This window comes from Hippocampus comes, unplaced genomic scaffold, assembly GCF_001891065.2.
Source record: "Hippocampus comes isolate QL1 unplaced genomic scaffold, H_comes_QL1_v1.1 scaffold153, whole genome shotgun sequence".
Classification (NCBI taxonomy): domain Eukaryota; kingdom Metazoa; phylum Chordata; class Actinopteri; order Syngnathiformes; family Syngnathidae; genus Hippocampus; species Hippocampus comes.
In genome coordinates this window covers 153,840-176,822 of record NW_017805991.1, presented here as the reverse complement: position 1 = coordinate 176,822, position 22,983 = coordinate 153,840, and the positions used below count along the sequence as shown (strand labels likewise).

The following is a 22,983-nucleotide window of genomic DNA, read 5'->3' as shown; positions in this document are numbered from 1 at the left end:
AACAAGCCGTAGTCATGACGTAACGCAGCGTGAAGGAAAAGATCTCAACCCCGGCGGTCATATTTTTAAAAAGGCATAAACAGGTAAAGAATACAGCAACAACAACAAAAAAAAAAGTGGTGATATTCTGAGAGAAAAGCTTTGAGTGGCAGAGTCAGACGGAAATTACAGAGATTCTGTAATTGCAGCTTCAAATAAAGCACAGTGCTTGGCAGGTAGAGTAGGAGTCTGCAGAGATGTGCCCTCATTTCTACACAGACACGGCTCTCAAGCACGTGCGGGAGTCCTCTTATGCATGCATGCTTGCTCCTGAGTGTGCATTTTGCCTGCGCGCCTGTTTACTTGTGTGTCTGACAAGCTATGTGTGTGTGTGTGTGTGTGTGTGTGTGTGTGTGTGTGTGAGAGCGAGAGAGGGAGGAAGAGTGAGAGAGAGTTGAAAGTGAGTGACAAGGGACAAGTTTCATGGATTATTGTTTATTTGCTCAAACAAAAAAAATCGAGTTTACTTTAAAGGATATCCAGTACTTAACACTTTGTGTGAACCGGATCGTAGTCCATTGTAGGTCCAATCCTTCGCTCAAATTATTGCTCATGTCATCTTTGATATGATCAACCTTCTTCAACTCCATTCAGATTTGTGTTGCAATTACAGGAAGCAATACATATTTTTATAGTACAGTGACTTCAACATTAGAATCATCTCTGACAGTCTGTCTCTCTCTTGATGAGATTTTAGTGAGTTACTGTATAGTGGCCATAGATTAAAGAAAAGCGGATGTGATAAAGTACTTGAGATGTCCCAGTGCTACATAATTCTACTCATGCCATTCTTGTGAGTATTGATGAATAGCATGGATGAGCTCATAGAAGGGCGATACAATAACTGTTCAAATTATAGTCTTCCACATTAATTGAGGTTCATTACTCTGACAAAGTAACGTCATGCATCCTGGAATCAAGTGAATATCACTGGCTCTGTTCCCAGTTCTATAATCATCTCTACATATAAATCATAGAAAGGATCTCCTCTGAGCTATGAGTATTTCCCTGATAAAAGACGACATTTATGGTATGGGCCCCATATATGCTGTGGTTGTGCTGAACAGCTTCTACCTGCCCAAGAGGTTCTCCGACTGTAACGTGGAGGAATACCACAACTTCCTAAACAGTGGTGGAGGAACCTGTCTGTTCAACAAGCCCACCAAAGTATGTTTTCTTCACAGTACAGTTTTCTTCCCCTACGCCGATTCATAAAATAGGATATATAGAATAAAATCCTAGATAGAAATGTTTCAACCTTTCTTTTTTTTAAGTTATTATTTTGTTTGTTCATCAGCTGCTGGAGCCTCCCGAATGTGGTAATGGCTTTGTGGAAACAGGGGAGGAGTGTGACTGTGGCAGCCCAGTGGTGAGTTGTTGTCAGCAGGGATGGGCAACTTCAATGATGAAAGGAGGGAGGGGGGCATCATTTTTCATCAGCGCTATTGGGGAGGCCACATAGGACCACACACTTTTCTAACCAGATATATAACAAAAATTGCATTTAGTTTTTTTAAATTGAACCAATATACATCATAGTATCTTAATATTTCATTTTTCATAATACATTTCTCAATGCACGAATAAAAGGTGCAGCTTTCAAAAACAAAGGGTTTTATCAAAAATAACCACATACTGCGATTTTTTTTTCTACGCTCTCGTGCGTCTGCAGCTGTTATGAAAGCGCTATATAAATAAAGATGTATTGTATAAATATCCCAGTTCAAGAATGGCACAAAACTGCTGAACAGCAAACCAATATTAAGTGCAAGAGCCCATTTTGTGCATTTTTTATACAAAATCAGTGCACTCAAAAAGATATTATTCCTGCATATCATTCTAAATCCGCAAAAAAATGATCAGATGCAAGTGAAGCTAAGATATGTATGTCTGCCATCTAGTGGTGAATGGTGATATCACGAATTAAAACCATACAGTGGAACACATATTTGCGGATTCTGCAATTAACAAAAGCCACAACTAATTGATGGCCATCGAAACTGCATTGAGAATTTTTTTTTTCTTTGTAAAGAAAAATACACAGTTTTGTGATGGCCTAATTACCCAGCAGCAACATCACACAGTGTCAGACTTGGTAGTCTAATGAAGCATGACACCTGATTAAAGTTTGCACACAGAGTTGTCTAATGGAATGTTCTAAAAAGCAAATGTTACATGAAATAACCATTTAAATGAATAAGTAATCAAAAACAAGCTGCTCTCTTCCAACAGGAGTGTGCAAGAGAGGGAGAAAACTGCTGTAAAAAGTGCACCCTGACTCAAGGATCCAAATGTAGCAACGGACTCTGCTGTAAAAACTGCCAGGTAGGAAACAAGTCACTGCCAAGCCTTTCTTTCTTAAAGCACTGTTCATCATGACGTTATTCTTTTATCTGCCACAGATGGAATTCCTGGGGGTCGTGTGTCGAGATGCGGTGAATGACTGTGACATTCCCGAAAACTGCACAGGAAACTCCAGCCAGGTGAGCAAAAGCCACTCAGCCTCGAAGCCGACCTGCCGAACTGACTAGCATGAGGCACGTCTTCTTTTGACAGTGTCCACCAAATGTGCACAAGATGGACGGTTACACGTGTGAAAAAGACCAGGTGAGGCGGTCCCATCACATCTTAACTGTCTTGAACCAAGATGATTATTGTTACTGGAAACGAAAGAAAAAAATGTAACTCAAAATGAAAAAATATTGTTAACGAAATAATGGTAAATGCCCTGCTGGCTTCCTTTTAAATTTATTGATTTCTGTATTGCTGTACATCTGTAGCTATAGACGAAGGAAGGTTGAACAGTCATTTGGGAGTTTTCTTTTGGTCTACTTTTTTTTAATCCTGCACTTGGCCAATATTCCATATCCTGTATTAGAAAAAAAAACTACCGGTAATACTAAAACTAATAAAAACTAAACTAAAATGACGCATTTCCCCCCCAAACTTGCTCTAAAAACTCCTGAAAACGAACTGAATTTAATAAACAAAAGTCAAAGCAAAATATAAAGTAACTACAATGAAAAATCCCAAACTGTTATAACCCCGTTTTGAGACATTTCTGTAAATACTCGGCACACTCTTGACATGTAATTTTTCTTCTTTAGGGGCGCTGCTTTAACGGGAGATGCAAAACCAAAGATAAACAGTGCAAGTACATTTGGGGAGAGAGTAAGTCAAATACAGCATTCTTGTTTTGGTTCAGTAAATATTTCTGCGTTGTAGTCCCTCATATACCATTATGACGTCAATATACCAAATACATCCACTCACATAACAAACACACTTTTTCTGTCCATTCACACGCAATCATATTACCATTTGTTAATTTACATACACACATATAAGAAGGGGGTGGGGGCCGAATTGTAGTCCCAGTACATCCCTGCACATAATGTAAATAGAATGAGTCCATTTAGACACACGCTGCACATATTGTAGGCGTCTCATGCAAAAACAACAACGTCCAATCATACACAAACGTAAACCGAGCAAACGCGCCAGCACGCTTGATACACGAGTCGCACTCTCAATCTGCGACTTTGTGTCATGTGGTTCAACATCCAGAGGCCACGGCGGCTGATAAGTTCTGTTACGAGAAGCTCAACATTGAGGGCACCGAGAAGGGCAACTGTGGGCGGGACAAAGACACGTGGATCCAGTGTAACAAGCAGTAAGTTGCGTGTGCGGAGCTTAATTTCCTGCTCATCTCCACTGCACTGATTTATTTGCACCTCCGTCCGTCAGGGACGTTCACTGTGGTTACCTGCTGTGCTCCAACATCTCACCTGCCCCGCGACTGGGAGAACTGCAGGGAGGCCTGACGTCCTTCTCAGTGGCAAGACATAGTGCCTCTCTGGACTGCAGGTATGCAGTTGTTGTTAACCACAGTTAGAACACAAAAGCAGGCCTAACCGCCAAATCGACCTTGTGTGTGTGTGTGTGTGTGTGTGTGTGTGTGTGTGTGTGTGTGTGTGTGTCAGTGGTGCCCACGTGCTGATCGATGGAGACACCGACCTGGGCTACGTGGAGGATGGCACGGTCTGCGGGACAGACCGCATCTGTTTCAACCACAAGTGTCTCCCCATCCAGCAGTTCAACTTCAGCATCTGTCCCGGAACCACCGACAAAAGCATCTGCTCAGGACACGGGGTACAAAGCACCCACACATGCAGGCATTCTTAACTATTCACAGTGATAAGGTGCAAATTTGTTACTTGGGCCTTGAGTGGAGATGTACCCGACTTAATCCACTTCTTAACAACTCCACTATTGTATTGTATTGTATTATATGATATCATTTACCCATTATTTACCCATGTTTATGTAATCACATGACAACGCAAGAAAAAGACAAAAAAAAAATGTCTGTTTAGCTTAATGCTAACAGCAATGCTATTATATGATATCATTTACCCATTATTTACCCATATTTATGTAATCACATGACAACGCAAGAAAAAAAAACATGTTTAGCTTAATGCTAATAGCAATGCCAATTGCCATCGACAGGCTAATGAATAGCATGGGTGTTGTAGTGTTATAAATCTTGAAGCAATGCATATTTGAACACAAATGGTGGAGCAGCACATGTAGACAGAGAATATAACAACACTACACAGTATGTATTGTTTTTCTTCTGTGAAGAACTGCAAATATTCCCGCAGTTTACTGAGGATTGACCGGTTTCATGCAAATCCGTATGTTTATTTTTATATGACACTGCCTGGAGACCAAGGCGCATAATGAATTGAACTGAAAAATAATGTGGTAAAAACTGTTACATTTTTAGTTTTCGTAATAATTTTATAATTATACAGCGCTATTTCAAAACACTCACACAAGTTTTGGTTGGGTTTTTTTGGGGGGTAGGGGGTGGGCGGGAGAACAGATTAAGGGTATTTCCATTCATTTCAGTGGAAAAACACGGTTTAAGAGAGAGGTGTTTTGAGTTACGAGCATGCTCACGGAATGAATTCAACTAAGTGTTAAAGTGTTTTGCCTGTTGAACTGGGCTGCAACAAATTTTGCTCTGACCAACCAATCAGAGGATGGAAAAAGCCTGACATGATTTGTGAGCCATCTCGCTGGCCATATGAGGCAAATTTGAAAGCCGATAGGTGAAATGGTAATCTAGTTTAAGTTACACTGGCCGGCACTGCTGATCCTGACGCCTCTGGGCAGATTAGAATGAGCAGTGCTTCTGATCGCATTTTACCCAGCACTGATGGTCTTGCTGTGATGGCCCATGGATGAAAATCATGTCTCCCCAAATTCTTCGAAGGCTTGGCGGTAGTTGGGTATTACATTAAAGAAGCACGACTTTATTTGGATACAGGTGTGCAGCAATGAACTGAAGTGCGTGTGTTACCTGGGCTGGGCCGGAGAGGACTGCAACTCCACGTCGCCTCTCAGTTATCTTGTGGTGGGACCCACAGCCTCAGTTTCAGGTAGCGCTCCCCATTCTTTGCCACCTACTTGCTACTCTCGTCCTCTCATCCACGTGTGATTTTTATTTACTCCCTGTCAAACAAAACATCACATTTCTAATATGTTGCTCTCTGACTATTTCATGCTTTTGTTCATTGCCCATCATCATTCGTTGTTTTTTTGTTTACACACATTCTTTGTCGACAGGCCGGTGGCTTTGACGGCGCGACTTGAGGTTAGATTTGAGTTCCTTTTTTTTTTTTTTAATGCTTGTAATTGACTTGTCATTTCCTGAGTCTTTCCACTCCTACCATCCCGAATTGAAATTTATCGAATGGACCCGTGACGTTTTCGATGACAACCCCGATCGGGAACCCCTTCAGAATAGAAAGAATGAGAAGATAGCAGCGTTTGAAACCCACTGTTCCTCTTTTTGCTCCGCTGACACTTTCCTTGCCAAGTGTGCCTCCTTGTGTGGTTCTGCTTGTCCTCGAATGGCTTGAAACGGCAACGGCAATAACACAAATGTGTCTGACTGTCTCTGTGCGTCAGGCATCACCAGTACCAACATCATCATCAGTGCCATCGTTGGCTCCATCCTCTTCCTCGCCCTCATCCTGGCTGTCACGGCCTGGTGCTACAAGTGAGTGACGACAACACAACACCGAACTCTTTTAACAACTTTATGAGGAAGACCGACACAATCTAATGCCATCCAAATAGCATTTAGGAAACTGAGTCCTTTACAAATATAATCATGTGAAGCTTTGAAGGACACTTACGGAAGTGGTGTACAACTGCACTCTCAAAATGTGGTATGAGCACCACTAAAGGGAGATGGCGACCTCGAGTGGCGTGCGTAAGAATCACCACCTAAATACAGTTCAGTTATATTTAGCTTTTAAGATCAATACATTAGCATTTAATCTCTGAGAACTTTTGTTTTAAATTTTTAATGATTTATTTTATTTTATTTTTTTATGTGCAATACATTTTAATAGAATAATTCATTATTTTTCCCCCGATATTCCAGCACAGTTTTTATGTTGAAACTGTATAATTTGACAATAATATTAAAACACATTTTTTTCCCTCTGCCTTGTTTTTTTTTTAAATTTAAATTTAATTAATTTTTTTTTTCAATTAGGCCAACTATTTTAGTGTTTTTAAATGTTAGTCATGATGGTAGTAAAATGCAATTAATGTTGTGACCAGTGTGTGAATGAGTACTGTTCTTAGTCTTGCACTGCAATTGGGAGGACAATGTAAAGGCTTTGAGCTACGATAATAATAAACATGAACATGTTGCAACAAATTTGGCAGCGGTCGTGTTCCAACGCTGAGTAATGGTCCGCCTCTTCACAGGAGGTATAAGCAGAGATGCTACGTGGAGTCAGAGGTTCACCGAAGATTCTGCCGGTTTGTTCACTCAACAATATTTTCTGATTTTCACGTGCTGTGAGTTTGTGCTTCAAGCTTTTTTTTTTATTTTTTTTTTTAACGATTACATTTTCTGGGGCCATGCTTGCTTAAAATATGAGATTGTGATTGCAACTTTTAGCAGCGCCAAATCTACAGCAATGATGAGCAAGGTTGTAGTTAACGCACATTAACAAAACAGCCAAACGCTAACATTTATAAGATGTTTTTGTCAATGAAATGAAGTAAAAATTCGAGTGCTTTAAAAAGTGAATTTACTAATTATGGTATACTTTATTCGTTCCGTAAGTAAAATTAAGTTGTCACAACAGCAATATACACACACTACATACACTTGAACTGCTAATATAGAAACAACCACCAAAATAAGAAAAACTACATCTCGAAAATAATATTTTTTGTGTTTAACGTCCATTTTCACTTCACATAAATTGTAATTTACTGTTGGCTGGTAATTTAATAGTACTGTATTCCAAAAATGAATTTTTACACGAATGGAGTTAATAAACTGCTGTTTGCAGTCATAACAAGTAAGGGAAAAACAGTGTTGTGCAATTCTTTTTTTAATCACTGTTTTGTTTTTCGTTTTTTTTAATATAACTACACTGATCAGTGATCAATAACTTGTCTTTCACCAGTTGGAAAATGTCGCAATTTCTTTTTGGCAGATTGGCGGGGAAATAAATGAAACAAACATTCTATGGATGTACACGTATGTACAGAATAATGTCTGTTGTATGCGCAGTCAAATGCCGCCAGGTGACTATGTGACAAAGCCCAGCGACGCCGATTCTTTCTACAGCGACATGCCGCCCGGCGTGAGCACAAACTCGGGCTGCAGCTCCAAGAAGAGGTCAGCGTGTCTGTCGCATCTTCAGATATGCGCCCTGTCCTTCACTCCTTCCATCCCCTCCATTACACAGAACATCTCACTGTTTGGCTTCAGGTGCGCCATCTTGCCATCCTTCATTCATTCGCTCACTGCAGTGTGTGTCGGTTTTGTGTGTGTGTGTGTGTGTGTGTGTGTGTGTGTGTGTGTGTGTGTGGGTGTGGGTGTGTGTGTGTGTGTGTGTGTGTGTGTGTGTAAACAGTACCATCGGCGCCTTCGTCGGTTGGCAGGTCAGTCACTCTATGCATCGCATGTCCATGTGTCATCATGCATTCTAAATGTCAAACCTTTACCCCTCGGCAGCGTTTCACAAACTTTCTTGAGCCAAGGCACTTATTTTATACGAAAAAGAAAATCTCGCGGCACACCACCAAACAAAAAATGTCTCAAAAATGACACCTATTGCTACTGTAATTAGGCCTGAGCAATTAATCACATTCATATTGACATTGCACGGTAGTAGAATGCAATTTTCAAATTGCAAAGGCTGCAGTTAAAAAAAAAAAAGCCTCATGTCAGTTGGCCGGTAGGCTTCATTTTTTTGTGTAGATATATATTTTATGTATGTGTAGACACGGTTCATTGGAGCTTCTGCCGTTAATTGTTCCGCCTGTCACGATATGTTGCTGGCATAGGTGAGCAAAGATATTTTATATTTTAGATTATTAGAAATAATCATTTTGATCATTTTTAAGTGTGAAGTGACATACAAAAAAATTACTGCATGTGCCTGGAATCTGACAACATGAAACAGAACTAAAACTTAAGTGTACATTGCCTTCTTCTGCTTCTTCTTCTTCTTCGTTGGTTTTTGAATTGTGCAAAACCACTTAAGATTTTTAGTACCTCCATTTAGGTGTCAGAGCATCTTGTCACTTGTAGCCTTTATAATGTGTCAGTCTGCTGCTCATTTTGTTGCTGTCTGCCACAAATCCCATCTCTGAAAACAATAAATGCACATTAATATCAACGGTATCCTTATGTGTGTGTGTGTGTGTGTGTGTGTGTGTGTGTGTGTGTGTGTGTGTGTGTGTGTGTGTGTGTGTGTGTGTGCGTGTGTGTGTGTGTGTGTGCATGCGTGCGTGTAGATCAAATGGCCTGTCCCACTCGTGGAGTGAGAGAATCCCAGACGCCAAACACATCTCTGACATTTGTGAAAACGGGCGACCAAGGAGCAACTCGTGGCAAGGTAACAGCCGGCAAACGCAGCAGGAGGTCACCTCTGCCGTACACTTTTACGACCTTTGCCTTTTTTCTATTGCCAGGAAACATGAGCGGCCATCGCAAGAAACTGAAAGGAAAGAAGTTCCGTGCTCGCTCAAACTCCACAGAGTAAGTTCCCCCACAGTGAAAAAAAAATGCGGTTGAATTTATTCCATTTTATTTGATGGGGTGGTTACACGAAATAAAATAATCTGGATCCAAATACATTTTTTAAGTAGACTATACATCTCATTAAAAATATATCTGAATCCAGGTGATTTTATTTTGTGCACCCACTTGACGACAGAAATTTGAGTATATTCAACACACCGTTTTTTTTCAGTGCATGATGGGCGGTGGGTGAGCAAAATGCTCCGGCACGGGAGGAAAACATCTGGTGGGACAACCTGAACCAGGGGTGGGCGAACTATGGTTGCGGCCCACCAATCATTTATTAAAATGTTTTTTTTTTTTTTTTTTTTAATACATCCAAAATTTCATTTTCAGTAATAGAATAAAAATCTTGGTAAATTATACTTTTATACACTATAAATGTTATGTATTTTAATAAATAATTGTTAATTAGAATACACATTTAAATATTAACATTTTAAATTAAAAAAACATTTTTGTCAACATTAGTATTTTACAGATTTTTTTTTTCTATAACCTATAACCTGTCAGTTGTAAAAATCAAAAGTTTGCCCACTCCTGGTATAAATGGTTACTTTAATTTGTTGCTATGGCCATATTAAATAAGTTATATGTCACATTATTGGTGAAAAAGGTTGAGAATGATATACTGTATCTTGGTCTGGGTATTTTGAATAGGGGTGTGTAGACTTTATGTCCACTGTAGGTGCACCTTGTTATTTAGCGTATGCCTGCGAATGCACCGTGATGACGCCTGTGCGCACAGGCTGTGTTTGGCATCACAAGGAGTTTGCATCTCTTTGCATAGCAAGCATGCCACTGACATTGGAATGATGTGATGATGTTGTCGAGCCTTGGAATGCACAATGCAGGGTGGTGTGTGTGTGTGTGTGTGTGTGTGTGTGTGTGTATGTGTGTGTGTATGTATATATATATGTGTGAGATTTTTTTTTTTTTCTCATCCATAAAGTTCATCCACTGGCCAGTTGCATCGTGCTGTCTGTTGAGGATGTCTCTGCTCTGCTCTCTTAAAATGTCTCCTCTTCCTCCCTCCCTCCCTCCCTCCCTCCCAACACTCGCTCCTTTTCTATCCTTTCATTCTTTCCTTCCCTCTCCTCTCCTTGTTTGTGTCTATCACCCCCTCTCCCCTCCCACAGGTATTTAACCCCTCACGACAAAACAGACTATTATGATGTAACTAAATGGGTAGAAGATGTGAATAAAAACACGCAAGGACCGTACCTTAGGTATTATCTCAGACTGTCTCATCCCTCGTCCTCCTCCTCCTCCTCCTCCTCCTTCCCGCCGCTTTCTTTGCTTTCATTTACGGCTTGGGCAAGCTAAATGAAATTACGACATTACAACAACAACAAAAATCTGTTCCAGGGAGGGATTGCTGCAAAGCAAACAAGATACCAATTTTGTCTGGCTCTTCTGGCTTTTTTATGTTGATCCAAAATGTCTATTTATGTTGAATGTGAGTGTTCGTGTCCGTTTTCTCAAAGCCCCACTTCATGTCCTCTCGCGTCTGCATGTTCATCGTTGTGGCATCAAGTGTGTGTGTGCGCGTGTGTGTGTGTGTGTGCGCGCGTGTGTGTGCGTGTGCGTGTGCGTGCGTGTGTGTGTGTGTGTGTGTGCGTGTGTGTCCAACACTGTGCGTCTCCTTTGACCACCAGCAGGTCGCCACTCTGAACACTGTTGCCCACGACGATATTGTTTCCATAACAACAGAGGAGAGATGCTGAGAGGGGGTGGGCGGTTCACATTCGCTGTCATTTCTGCTGGGTTATATTCAAATATTTTTTAATTGGTCATGACGCATCCCTGAAGTTCATTAGAAGGCATCAGGTGGATGAGAGCTTACACAAAAATGGAAAGAATACGCATTAAAACACATTACGATACTGGATAACCCTGTCAGACAGTAGGGGAATTTGTCAATCATTTTACTGTATATACAGTCCATATAAATTCCAAGTGTTAAACTGTATTAGGAATGTAAATAAAGACAGCATGTTGCATCTCGTCTCTCTCTCCTCCACTTTGCTGATTCGGTGTCAGGCTCAGGTTCATTGTGGCTCCTTGACTCGTCCGCCAGGTTGGTGTCCTCTGAGGCTGCTCTCGCTCTTTTCCCAGCACTGTTCACATGTGCTCTGTCCTCACACTCAGCATTCCTCACGTTGGACTACACTCCTTCGGGGTGATGTTGCTATGAACTAAAAAAAAAAAAAAAAATGTGAGTCTATGATGTGAGGGAGCACGAGTGCAGCTACACTGCTGGGAACTGGCTTGCCCTCTGCTGTACTTAGTTTGCACATACTAGCTGATGATGATTTGGTGTATGTGTGCTTCGGCTGACAAGCCACAGCAGCGTTTCGGGGCAACCTTTGACAATTGTATTGAATCCGAACGCTAGTTTTGGATTTTTTTGAAATGATGTCCTTTATTCTTTTCCCCGCAGGACCCTTTCCCCCGCCAAGTCTCCCACTTCCTCTACAGGATCCATCGCATCCAGCAGGAGATACCCTTACCCCATGCCGCCTCTGCCCGACGACCAGCGGAAAGCAAACAGGCAGAGCGCCAGGGTCAGTTGTTAAGCTGTCTGTCTAAAATTGGGAAAATGGCTTGCTATATTTGATGATGCAATGTTTGTGGTCGAACAAACTGAAGAGTGATATGTAATCCATGATGTCATGGATCATTTTCTTTTTCATTAATTTAATTAATTCTTTTTACAGTAACTTTAATAATACTCGGCGCAAAATATTATCCTTGACTTTAGATTTCAACACTAACTATCTGGTCTATATCTTGTGTGTATGTGATATGAGGTGGTGAAACATTTATATGGTTACGTAACAGCCCTCTGAGGCAAACCGGAACTACGATATTGCTCGTGACAAAAATGACACCCGTGCTGTGTTTTTCTACACCACAACAAATGACAGCCAACACAATAAATTAAATAAAATCCAAAGCTTTATTATCATTGTAAATTGTACTTTTGATGAATTTAATGTCATGACATACACACTTAATTCCAACAACTGCTATAGATAGGTAAATGTCATGATGGCTTTGGAAACACATTTTTCTTCTCCTGTTCTCTCTGCAGCTGTGGGAGACGTCAATATAAGCGCAGAAGAAAACACATTGTCATGAGGTGAAGACACACACGCGCACAACAACAAAACAAAATGGACTCCGAACGTAGACCAGGATGAGTGACAAGCATCTCATCAGTCAAGACGCTGGATGAACCCGAAGAGGTGCAGAACTGGAGCTCAGACCTACTCCCCCCCACCCTCCCAGAGAAAAAAAACAAAAACAACAACACCTTGAGCCATCCTTTTCAACCCCACTCCGTGTGGTCCACACTTCTTTGCTGCCTCACTGGATTTCGTGGAGCATTTGTGGCTACAAACACTGAATGAATGCATGAAGCAGCTCCAAAGGTACCTTTTGGACACAACGCATGCGAGGGGCACACAGTTTCACATTTCTTGCTCTCTCTCTCTTTTCATCAGAAAAAACAATATTGCATCATCGCTCATAAAAATGGGAGATGAACACGCACCCTCCTCCTCGCTGTATGTTGTGTACATATGTAAAGCAAACTGTGCATTTTTTTTAAACTGCTGTGTGACGACTAATGCTGCAGTCTCCATTCACGACAGAATGTACAAATATATTTGGTCCACTTGGGGGAGCAGGAACAATTTTCGAGGTCCAGAGGAGACATTTTTGTAAAGACTACTACAGTAGTGATCTTGAAGATGGCTAAACGTAAACTGCAATATGCACCCCATAACGATAATGTTATAGGACTGAAAATGATTATTTTTTAAGAAAAAGGTTGGCATGTTACGAGAATGAAGTCGTATTTTTCCAAGATAAAGTCATAAGTGAGTATCACACATACAATTCCATTCTCAAAGCACTGCGTCTCTTATTCTGGTCATTACTACTTTATTCAAAAAAAGAAATTAAAAAATGGTCTATATTCTCAAAAATGCACCTTTTATCCACTAAAAAACATGGCCTTTTGTTTCTATAATAATAAACCTTTTTTCAGAGTTTTTAATTGGCCCAAAACAAAGGTAGGGAGGAAAAAAGCAGTTCAATTATTTGTTTTATTGGTGGGAAAAAGTATATTTACACTTTTTTAAAAAACAATACAGTAATCCCTCGCTATTTCGCGGTTCGTTTATCGCGGCTTCAGTGCATCGAGGATTTTTTTCAAACATATTCATAATTTTTTTTTTATATACATGGAGTACGGTACTGTATATGTTGCTCTATGTGACTCGCTGTTGTTTTGCAGCTTCTCGCGGAACGTTTGCGGACTTTTCGCGGACTTAAAAAAAAAATAAAATTTACACCAGGAGTGTCAATTTTTTTTTTTTTTTTACCTGTATATGTTTATTGGTCGCTACTTTGCGGATTTTCGTTTATCGCGGGTGGTTTTGGTCCCCATTAACCGCGATAAACGAGGGATTACTGTATGCCATACTTTTATATATTGCGGATTACTCTCCAGACCCCCAGTTTGACAGAATCCCCCAGAAAAGCCGCCTGTCCCATTGCTCTATGTGTTTGGTGTACGTACCTCTCACTCATCGCGTTACATCCATTATTAAGTCCACCCTTTGCCGAGACCTTCCTCCCCTTTCACAATTAGAGCAGAAAAGATGCATATTGGTGTGGTACAAAGCGGGGTGCACACACATCCACTTTTAGCGTTGTTGCTCATTTTTGTGTTACTTTTTCATCATGTATACACTGGGTGACATTAAGACAAATCTGCGGTGCTACTGTAGTGATTGACATTTAGCTCATCCGATAATTTATGAGCAGTAAATAAAAATCCAACCAAAAATGAGAAAGTTGGATTGTGCACGAAGGTGGTAAAAACTGAGCAAGAGAGAGAGGAGGAATACATGCCAACGTGTGGTCTCCACAATAGTAAAATGCATCGTAATTTGTGTTACTCGGATTGTAACAGGAGTAATTGTTCAAAAATGTTACGAATTTCTTAAATTTCTTAAATTTGTGTTTTGCAGTTGTATTAATTATACCACACTTTCAACATCTTAACCGATTTCTAAAATGTGCGAGGAAAAAAAGTGGACCACATGCAACCAAAACTCCACCACAAATGGTGAGTTTTGAAGTCTGTTGAAGTACCAAGAATGACCTGTCAGAGGCAGCATGGTGCCATATACAAGAAGAAAAAACAGCAGTCCTAGAAGAAGAACTTGGCGAACTGTTAGCTTTTGTGATAACTTCGTGTGGTTGCAAACTATTTTTGTCATTTGTATTGTGGTAAATAACTTCATAAAGACATTGCACAAACACGCAAATCACACAACAAACCAGGTTGTTCCTTCCATGGCTAGCTTTCTGTTTAACGTCTCAATCTCGCTAGTTAGCTGGCTAATCTAGCTAGCAATCTCCTCGGTGGTTTAGCACAACTCTTGGAACCACAAGTGTGCATTTGTTGTTTTAATAGGAATGGGTGACCTTCCTCCTAAAGTCCTCCAAGGGTCATAATAAATTAATGACAAAAACATTGTCCAAGAATAATTGGAAATGACAGCTCCTGTGAGGTGTGATTTGTTTTGAGAATTCCATGGCGGGCCGGATCAAACCGCTCTTTGTGTGTTCCCCGACCCCGGACTGTTCTTTGTGGACCAACAGCATAACAGTTATACCGAGTTATTCCTCTACACCAGGAGTGTCAAACCCATTTTGGTCACGGGCCACGTTTTAGTTACCCTTTCCCTTGGAGGGCCGTTATGACTGCGACCATAGAAAGAAGTCAAGAAGAACGGTTTATTCAATGTTGTTTAAGTTACTGTAGTGAAGGATTTGGCAACAAGAAAATGATCACAATATCTCTTATTATGTATGAGAATATGAATCTAGGTAAATTTGGTAACATCGTGGAAGTTAACATGTTTGATTTGGTGTTACAGGCCACATAAAATGATGTGGTGGACCAGATCGGGCCCCCGGGCCTTGCGTTTGACAACTGTGCTCTACACGGAGCATAACTGGGAAACGAGCATGACAGAGAAACACTTTACCTAATTTTATTGTCTTTAAATGTCAATGATGAAATCCAAACGGTAAAAAAATTCATTCGCTTGCTATTTTATGAGTGGTGGGAAGGAGGTGTTAATAAAACACGACATAACTTATTGTTTGTACAGTTAATCGTGTCATTTTGTTTAGCACATTTGTAATTCATGTCTGTATTAGGCTTTAGCGTTACTATGAAGGGCACCCTACTGAATTAATATTGCGACCACTGTAGTATATTTTGGATTAAGTACCTTTGTATTCTTGACATTATGTACAGCGGCGGCGGCTCACACGGTCAGTACAGGAGTCATTTGATGTATTGATGACTGACACATTGATTTGCCCATTAGTGCTTGTTGTTGACCATGAATGAGAAATGCCTTCAACTAGAGCTCTTCATCAGCATCACAACTTTTTAATGTTAAGAATAACGATGATATTGCATTACATTCGGTGAAATGTGTTTGTCTTGATGTCATGGACAAAAATTCACCCAACAGACATGCGCAGGACTGCCTGTCCATTGAATGTATCCCTGGAGGACTCCAAATATCAACACGTCACATCCTTTCATTTCAAAGGAAGATGTTCGCCCCACTTGTCATACCTGTGTGGACACTCTTGTCTTTTGTTTGTGAATTACTATTGCCTGTATGCTGTACAGACTGATGCAAAAATCAAGCCCCCTATTTTTTGTCCTAATTATTCTGTATTGTAATATTTAATATAAAATAAATCTTTCATCGACACGTTTGTTCAATTTTATAAATGACACATTCCGGGTTTTAACCACATGACCTCCGTTGTTTACTTCCTCTTTTAAAAAGATTTTTTTTAAATGAATTGTACATGTTGTAGGTCACATTAATCGTCCGAAGGTTTTTGAAATAACTTACTATAGTCTCATTTTCTAGCATCTGAGGTGGGATGACTATTTTTTTAGGTCTTGCAAAAGGAAACTTTTTTTTAAATTATTTTAATAGATACATTGGAATCCCTCAAGGGAAATTCTCACAGCCAAAGAAGAATCAACATATCTTCTTTGAAAAATAGTTAACAACAGTACATGAATATCAAATAAATCCCAGTTGCAAGTGTCACTGTTCACCATGACAAAGTACAATCTTGAAACGATATCATGAGCGCTCTGATTGTTTCAATCCTTTACAATGGCTTTCTTTGTAAAGGCAGAATGCTTTGATGCAGCCCTTGAATCCGATTCGGAGGTGTATCGAATATTTTGTTAAGTGTTTTGACTGCTCTCTAAAACAACTCTTCAAGCCATATGAACGTTGGATGATAAAGTCCACTGCTTAACATACAGTACACGAGTCCACGCGCTTATTGTGAGTGTTGCCTCAGGAGTTGTAGTCTTTGTTGCCGGAACATCTCCGTGGCCTCGGAGGCTTCTTCCTCCAGCGACTCTCGGATGAACGCTTTCAAGCGGTCGACGCCGAGCCCGGTGGTGGCGGAGATGGGAACGACGTGCCTGAATGCCAAGTGACTCTTCGGTGTCATGTCATTGGGCAACGTATGGCAGAACTCTGCACCACACAGACAGTTTCTTAACGTCTGTTCAACAAAAGCCCTGTTTATTGTAACCTGATGCGTTTACCTTCGGGGTTGAGAAGTTGCTCTTTCAGCTGTTCTAATTTGTGGTTGGCCTCGGGCAGGTCCATCTTGTTGACCACCAGTAGGGCTGGTTTGCTCACAAGCTCCTCCTTGTAAAGCTCCAACTCCTGGAAAGCAAATGAGAGAGACAAGTCAGGATTAAATTCAAAGAGAAGAAACCGAGTGACTTCGTCATCGCCTGATGAATGTGACCTTGGTGAGCAGCTGCACGGCCTCAAAAGCGGACCTGAACGGCGTTTGACTTGCGAGCTGGAAGCCGCAAACGTCCACCTAGAAAAAAACATCACCTTTTCAAACAAAACTGAAAATGAAACGCATGCGTGTCGAAGATTCACACAATCAGTGCTCGTAAGAATTTGAGAATTTGCATTGTTTCCGATGGGAATATGTTTTCCCAAATCCGAACAAACCAGAACGTATGTGTTGAATCTTTATCACCCGTCAACTGCTGATGAGTTATTCATGTTTCACAGACCACAAACAGCAGCTGCTTGGTTCTCTCCACATGCTTGAGGAACTTGTGTCCCATCCCTTTGTTCATGTGAGCGCCTTCGATCAAGCCAGGGAGGTCCGCGACAGAGATCTAGACCGGCGACGACAGGCAAGCGATCAGCACGTGACGAGTAACGTCAAGGAATGATGAGCAATTTTTCACACCTGGTTGTGGTCCTCGTACACTAATTTTCCAATCTGGGGCTTCAATGTAGTGACTGCGGAAAAAAAAAAAAGGCACTTGTAAAGACTATGAATGTTAAGCTCTAAACGTCTGCAATGATGAAAGCTTTGACGGAGGAGGCGTCATTTACTTGCATGTATTCATGATTACCGCGGATGCACTTACATGGGTAGCTGGCTATTTGAGGGGTTGCATTAGACAAGGCGGTCAGCAGAGACGACTTTCCCGCATTTGGAAACCTGACGGAGAGAAAAGTTTTCACAAGCCACTTTGCGAGTTGATGGAACGTAAGAGACTCTTGACATTGTGCACTCACCCCACCAGGCCCATGTCAGCGATGAGTTTGAGGTCCAGCCTGATAAGCTTTGACTGGCCTTTACTGGGCAGGAAGGAGGAGGAGAAGGAGCCTCCGTGTCCTCCTTTGGCCACAAGTACTCGATCACCCTCCGCATTCAAGTCTCCTTATGGAGAAGCAACAACACAATCACCAAATGAGGCCCAGTGGGATAGAGTGAACCCACAAATATTCAAATTCACAAAGAAGCCATTATTATTATTTTGGTGTCATCTGGTGGAATCTTGATATAGTTGTAAACTTGAATTCACTGACAGGTTTTTTTTTTTGTCTACATTTGAGATGTCCTTTTTTGTTTTGGCCTGGAAAGCCTAATGTGGAGGTGCTTTGTTTGCATTGAGTAATTTCACTCCAGAAGACAGGCGTCTATGCAACATGGGTGCAGGACTGTGTACATGCTCGAAGCAATCGTGTTGATGCTTTACGATGCTTTCAGTTTTGAGTGCAAAAGGAAATTTTTGGCATCCAAAGGCAAAAATACAGTTAAATTGTAATGCCAAACCAAAGTAGACCACGCGGAGTATTCTAAGTAGCTAATTGGGAGAGAAGCAGAAACATACTTTGGGTTTCACTTCTGGGGAGCACATGATGCATTCAAGGATTGACAACAAAACGGGATATCTCAAATTCACACAGGACACTATTAATACATGAAATCAAACAGCAACAGCATTCCACAAGATGGTGCCAAAGTAATACTTTACTTTTGTCTCAGCCCAAAAACAGCAAAGAACGAAATTTTCAGCAATCTGAGATTATGTAAATTCGCAAAAACTGAACGGTGACAAGGCAGGGCTACACTGCACTTGTATTACAAGAAACAGTTACTGGCGTTTTTTTTTTGTTTGTTTTTTTTTTTGGTTTTTTTTTTTTTTTTGGTTGAAATGTTAAAATGTTCCACAAAACACTCCTCTATTGTTAATAGTATGAGCCTGGAACTGATTATTTCTTTTAACATTGTTCCCCATGGGAAAAATTAAATATTTGAACATAGCAGAGTGGCACCAGAGTATTGTTTTCAAACTTAAATTGCTCCATTTTCCTTCCTTGTGAAACTAAGGACGACAACAAACTGTATACACCATGTGAGGAAGACAAAATACAAGCATGAGGCAGTTTTTGACCTACCGAGTATCCTGTCATCATCAGTCGTGACTGTGACACCCACAGGAACCAAAATCTCAGTGTCGTTCCCTCTCTGTCCTTTCAGGGAACGCACACTGTTGACAAAGCTCTTTATTAGCCAAATAAACAAAGCAAACATTTATACGTCCTCATTAAAACTTCCACTTGAACATCCAGACTATACGCTCCCACCTGCTGTTGCCTCCTACGTCGGCTACAAAGCGTTTTTGAGGGTACTTTTCCTTGACCTTCTTTAAGGTCATGCTCTTTGTGGCAACCACCCAAACGTCTCCCCCGTTTCCTCCGTGGCCCCCAATGCGGGGCAAGCCCATGCCGCCAGCGCCTCCGCGGACATACAGTCGAAGGTTGTCCACGAAATTTCCATACTGAAAAAGATTTTTGGAAAAACATGTCATGACATTTTTTTTTAAACTACATTTATATCACCAATAAAACAGACAATTTTCGGATCGTGTGCTTTTTCTGATGTGATAGTTCTATTCCTATTTGTAAGTAGGGTGCCTGAGGTGCCTTTCAAATCATGACACCTATCAGCTCATTGTTTTTCTGCAACCAAGCACTGACTGGTTTTCTGTCCCCAGACAACCCCCCCATTAAGTGAAACTGCACATTTTTAAGGGGCTTTTATTGTGGGCAGCCTAAGGTAGACCTGTGCATGATCATGCTGTCGAATGAACATTTTAAAATGCCACATCTGTGAAGTGGATGCATTCTCATGAAAAATAGGATCGAAAACGTAATTGTTTTGTTTCCGTTCAGTGTGTGTCTCTGAACTTCTTGATCCTAGGGGAATTTCGACGAAAACACTTCACAAGCTCGCGAGAGCTGTTTTAAATCGATGAAAACATGCACAATCAGCCTCTGTTGGCCTTTACATGTTTCAATTTTATGCTTTAAAAAGCGTGATAGTAATACTGTACACGGTTTACCCAGATAGCATCCATTCACCGTTTGACAACTCGGGGCAGACAGCTTGGTAGCGAGTCACTAACTAACAAGCGCTTGCAATTATTTGCAAATCAGCGAGGCCACTAGTCGGCTGAGTAATACTACTTACTTTACGGAGGCGAATTCTACAGAGGTGCACCATCTTTAACGGGCGTTTGGCCGCATGCTACAAACATGCTAACTGCTACACAGCATGCACTAGATAGAAGGACAACCCCAATGGGACGACGCTTCACCGAGCCAAACGACTGAGAGTTGATCACGTGACCACGTTAGCCTGCTCACGAGCTATGGCGCGTTTGGGAATTTAACTCAAAACTGTAAATCTAATACGTGAGTTGGGCGATTTAGAAAAAATGGGTATATAAGCACACGCTTCTAAACACAAAAACACACTGTCCAAAAGCTTTAAGGTCAATTTGCTTTATGATTACATGTTATAAAGTAGCATCTCTCCTGAACACGTGATCAAAGTACGTCATAGCAAACTGTGATACACTGGCCAATACTTGAGCTGCTGCGTTCATTACTCAAATAAACGTCGTAATTATGTCTATCACCAAACGCGTTTTTATTTCAAACTCAAATACCCTACATTTGATTCTGAGAAAAATATACATTTAGTATAAATCTTACGACAACGCAAATGTATTAAAAATCGTAAACTGGCAGACTATCTGTACACGAAAGCGGAACTGACCATAATAACAAAAACTAAATACACGAACTAAAGTACAGTATGTGGAAAAAAATCGCCTCGACTATCACGACTGATTTTCTCTGGTTTTCTTTAAATAAGATGGTTGAACAAATACATCGATGGTGGCCACGTTAATGAAAGCAGTGTTCGTATCACAAATTTGTGATGGCCAAAATCCGAGGTGTTGTTTTGGCCTATGATGTGCTGACGGGGGCGCGCCGGCTTTCTGTGCACGCTCCCACGTGGAGTGTGCAGAAAGCATCGGCGTGCACGCGGATGCGCAGATTTGGATGCGTGAATCGTGCGTGAACGCGCCTACACTTGCCGGCGCAGAGGAGATGCGCATGTGACGACACGTATTATTATTTTTAATCCCACACGGACACAGTCTGACACACGGACGCCGAAGAACGGGTCCATTCTCAAGACGATCAGCTGGAAGTGCGTGGATAGTGGCGTGTGCTTATAGATCCTCCCACAAGCATCTGCGTATTTATAAGGCACACACAAACCACCGTCAGTCGTCATCACAGGACATAGCGTGGAGGAAGAGACACCATCCTAAGAGCGGTAAGAGACGCGCCGTCCTTGAATGGGACTTTTCATTGTCCCTGCTTTGGCGTTTGACCTCAATGATGGAATGATGGAGACATGGCTAAGCACTTGACACGAGATAGACTGAAGTGTAAAGCAGGATGATGGGAGGGGAAAAAATCTTATCAGTAATGCAACATTCTTGTTTTTATTTGAATGTGTCGCATGTGCAAAGATGAGGCCTGGAATGATTTCCTTTCTTTTTCCAATTTCGAGAAGCAAACACTCTGTAGGTGGAGTTGAACAATATGAATAACCCAAGAACACCATGTTCCATTGAAGTCTGAACATCAAAAGATGTTTATTGTAAAACACACTGAGGGGATCGAACAGTCGAAGAGTTATTCTATCCCATGATGGAGTGCAGTTCGTTAGTGTCAGGATAATTAGTGGAACGTTATTATTTGTACTGAAAAGTTAAAATGTCTATATGGTCCCAAGACCTAAAAGGCAAGAGTATGAAACGTGCATTTTGATGGAACCACCTCAGGGGTTCAATGATGCAATATTTGCTGTACATGATGTATTGGCTGCCAATATGTTCTAAAATGAAAACACATTGGAGGCGCTTGCTGGCGGAGCAATACGTCAGTTAATTAGAGATGTGTTGATGTTGATTATTTGCTGCCTGCATCATCAGAACATGGAAAAAATATGGATAAAAAATGTAAACATGGTGATTGCTATTATTAAATGGTGCCAAAAATCCCACCGGTCACAAATAGAGGCGCGGTGCTTTTCAAACATGACATACCATATGTGCAATTATACTGCCTTGAATGGCAACAAGATGTTTACTCATGTAAAATACAGTGATCCTCCAGCATAACCCTACTCTAGTCTCACAAACCCAACCCTAAGGTAATCAAACTTTAACCCCGGTAAACTCCAGCCCGCTTGTACAATGTGCTTGGGAAATTTGGTAAGAATTTAGAGGCACTTTTCTACTCAGGCCTTTTGTCTTTGCCGGGACGGCCGGTTGTGGGAGCGCTAACCTTAGTCATATTGATCAGAACACCAATCAAACTAATAGTGCTTATCCCGGCCAAACTAACCCTAACCCTGGTTACACTAATCTTAACCCTCATGGTCTTAATAACCCTCATCATTGTCATATGAATTCTAACCTGAGTCATACCAACCTGAACCTTTTCATGCACCCTGTAACCTGATAACCTGTCCACTGTAGTAACCGCTGTCCCTGAAAGGGTTAATCTGAGTCATACTAACCCTAATACTCAACCTAATCATACTAACTACTGTATAACCCTCGTCAGTCATACTACCGTAAAACCCGACCAAGATGGGACGGGAAGTGCCCAGGGCACTGTTCTTCTCTCACTGGCATGTTTTAAGGGAGAGTTCATGCCGTCGTCACGCTAAAAAAATAGTCATACTAACCCAGGGGCCCCCAACCTTTTTTGCCCCACGGACCGGTTTATGTCAGACAATATTTTCAGGGACCGGCATTTAAGGTGTGGCGGAAATAATACAACAAAATAATATGGTATGAGCTGCATGAAAACTGTGGTGTTTTCGAAATATAATAATAAACACAAGGAGCGTCTAATCTGGCCGCAACACTCCGATCGCTATGGCAATGTTTAATGCCTTCAAAATACGATACAACGCAAATTCAAAGTGCATGAAAATGACCACTCACCACAGCCCCGAGCTTGATTTTCTGCAAC

The 22,983-nt window shown here is 41.1% G+C and overlaps 3 protein-coding genes across 4 annotated transcripts in view; 2 read left to right on the top strand and 1 right to left on the bottom strand.

The window, feature by feature from the left end:
- Positions 1–12,322, top strand: part of adam22 (ADAM metallopeptidase domain 22) — a 52,658-nt gene extending 40,336 nt beyond the window's left edge. The window contains exons 15-31 of one of the 2 annotated variants that reach the window (XM_019892081.1): positions 1,107–1,206; positions 1,337–1,408; positions 2,272–2,364; positions 2,442–2,522; positions 2,596–2,646; positions 3,147–3,210; positions 3,607–3,712; positions 3,787–3,906; positions 4,023–4,191; positions 5,378–5,489; positions 6,022–6,112; positions 6,835–6,888; positions 7,655–7,855; positions 8,887–8,987; positions 9,064–9,130; positions 11,616–11,739; positions 12,270–12,322. In XM_019892081.1, coding sequence (XP_019747640.1) covers positions 1,107–1,206; positions 1,337–1,408; positions 2,272–2,364; positions 2,442–2,522; positions 2,596–2,646; positions 3,147–3,210; positions 3,607–3,712; positions 3,787–3,906; positions 4,023–4,191; positions 5,378–5,489; positions 6,022–6,112; positions 6,835–6,888; positions 7,655–7,855; positions 8,887–8,987; positions 9,064–9,130; positions 11,616–11,739; positions 12,270–12,290 — 1,627 coding nt within the window. In that variant the 3' untranslated portion in view covers positions 12,291–12,322. The remainder of the gene's footprint in view (positions 1–1,106; positions 1,207–1,336; positions 1,409–2,271; positions 2,365–2,441; positions 2,523–2,595; positions 2,647–3,146; positions 3,211–3,606; positions 3,713–3,786; positions 3,907–4,022; positions 4,192–5,377; positions 5,490–6,021; positions 6,113–6,834; positions 6,889–7,654; positions 7,856–8,886; positions 8,988–9,063; positions 9,131–11,615; positions 11,740–12,269) is intronic. The other variant, XM_019892082.1, reaches the window with a different exon arrangement.
- Positions 12,323–14,903: 2,581 nt separating this feature from the next.
- Positions 14,904–20,369, bottom strand: gtpbp10 (GTP-binding protein 10 (putative)). The gene is made up of 10 exons (XM_019892185.1): positions 20,108–20,369; positions 19,222–19,415; positions 19,033–19,124; positions 17,866–18,010; positions 17,715–17,788; positions 17,531–17,583; positions 17,349–17,456; positions 17,066–17,143; positions 16,857–16,980; positions 14,904–16,785 (listed from the first exon to the last, which is right to left on the bottom strand). The coding sequence occupies exons 1-10, from the start codon at positions 20,138–20,140 to the stop codon at positions 16,583–16,585; spliced, it is 1,104 nt and encodes a 367-aa protein (XP_019747744.1). The 5' UTR covers positions 20,141–20,369; the 3' UTR covers positions 14,904–16,582.
- Positions 20,370–21,060: 691 nt separating this feature from the next.
- The window catches only part of osgin2 (oxidative stress induced growth inhibitor family member 2), a 6,919-nt gene continuing 4,996 nt past the window's right edge, over positions 21,061–22,983 (top strand). Inside the window, exon 1 of the mRNA XM_019892057.1 lies at positions 21,061–21,268. The gene's annotated coding sequence lies outside the window, so the exon portion shown is untranslated. The remainder of the gene's footprint in view (positions 21,269–22,983) is intronic.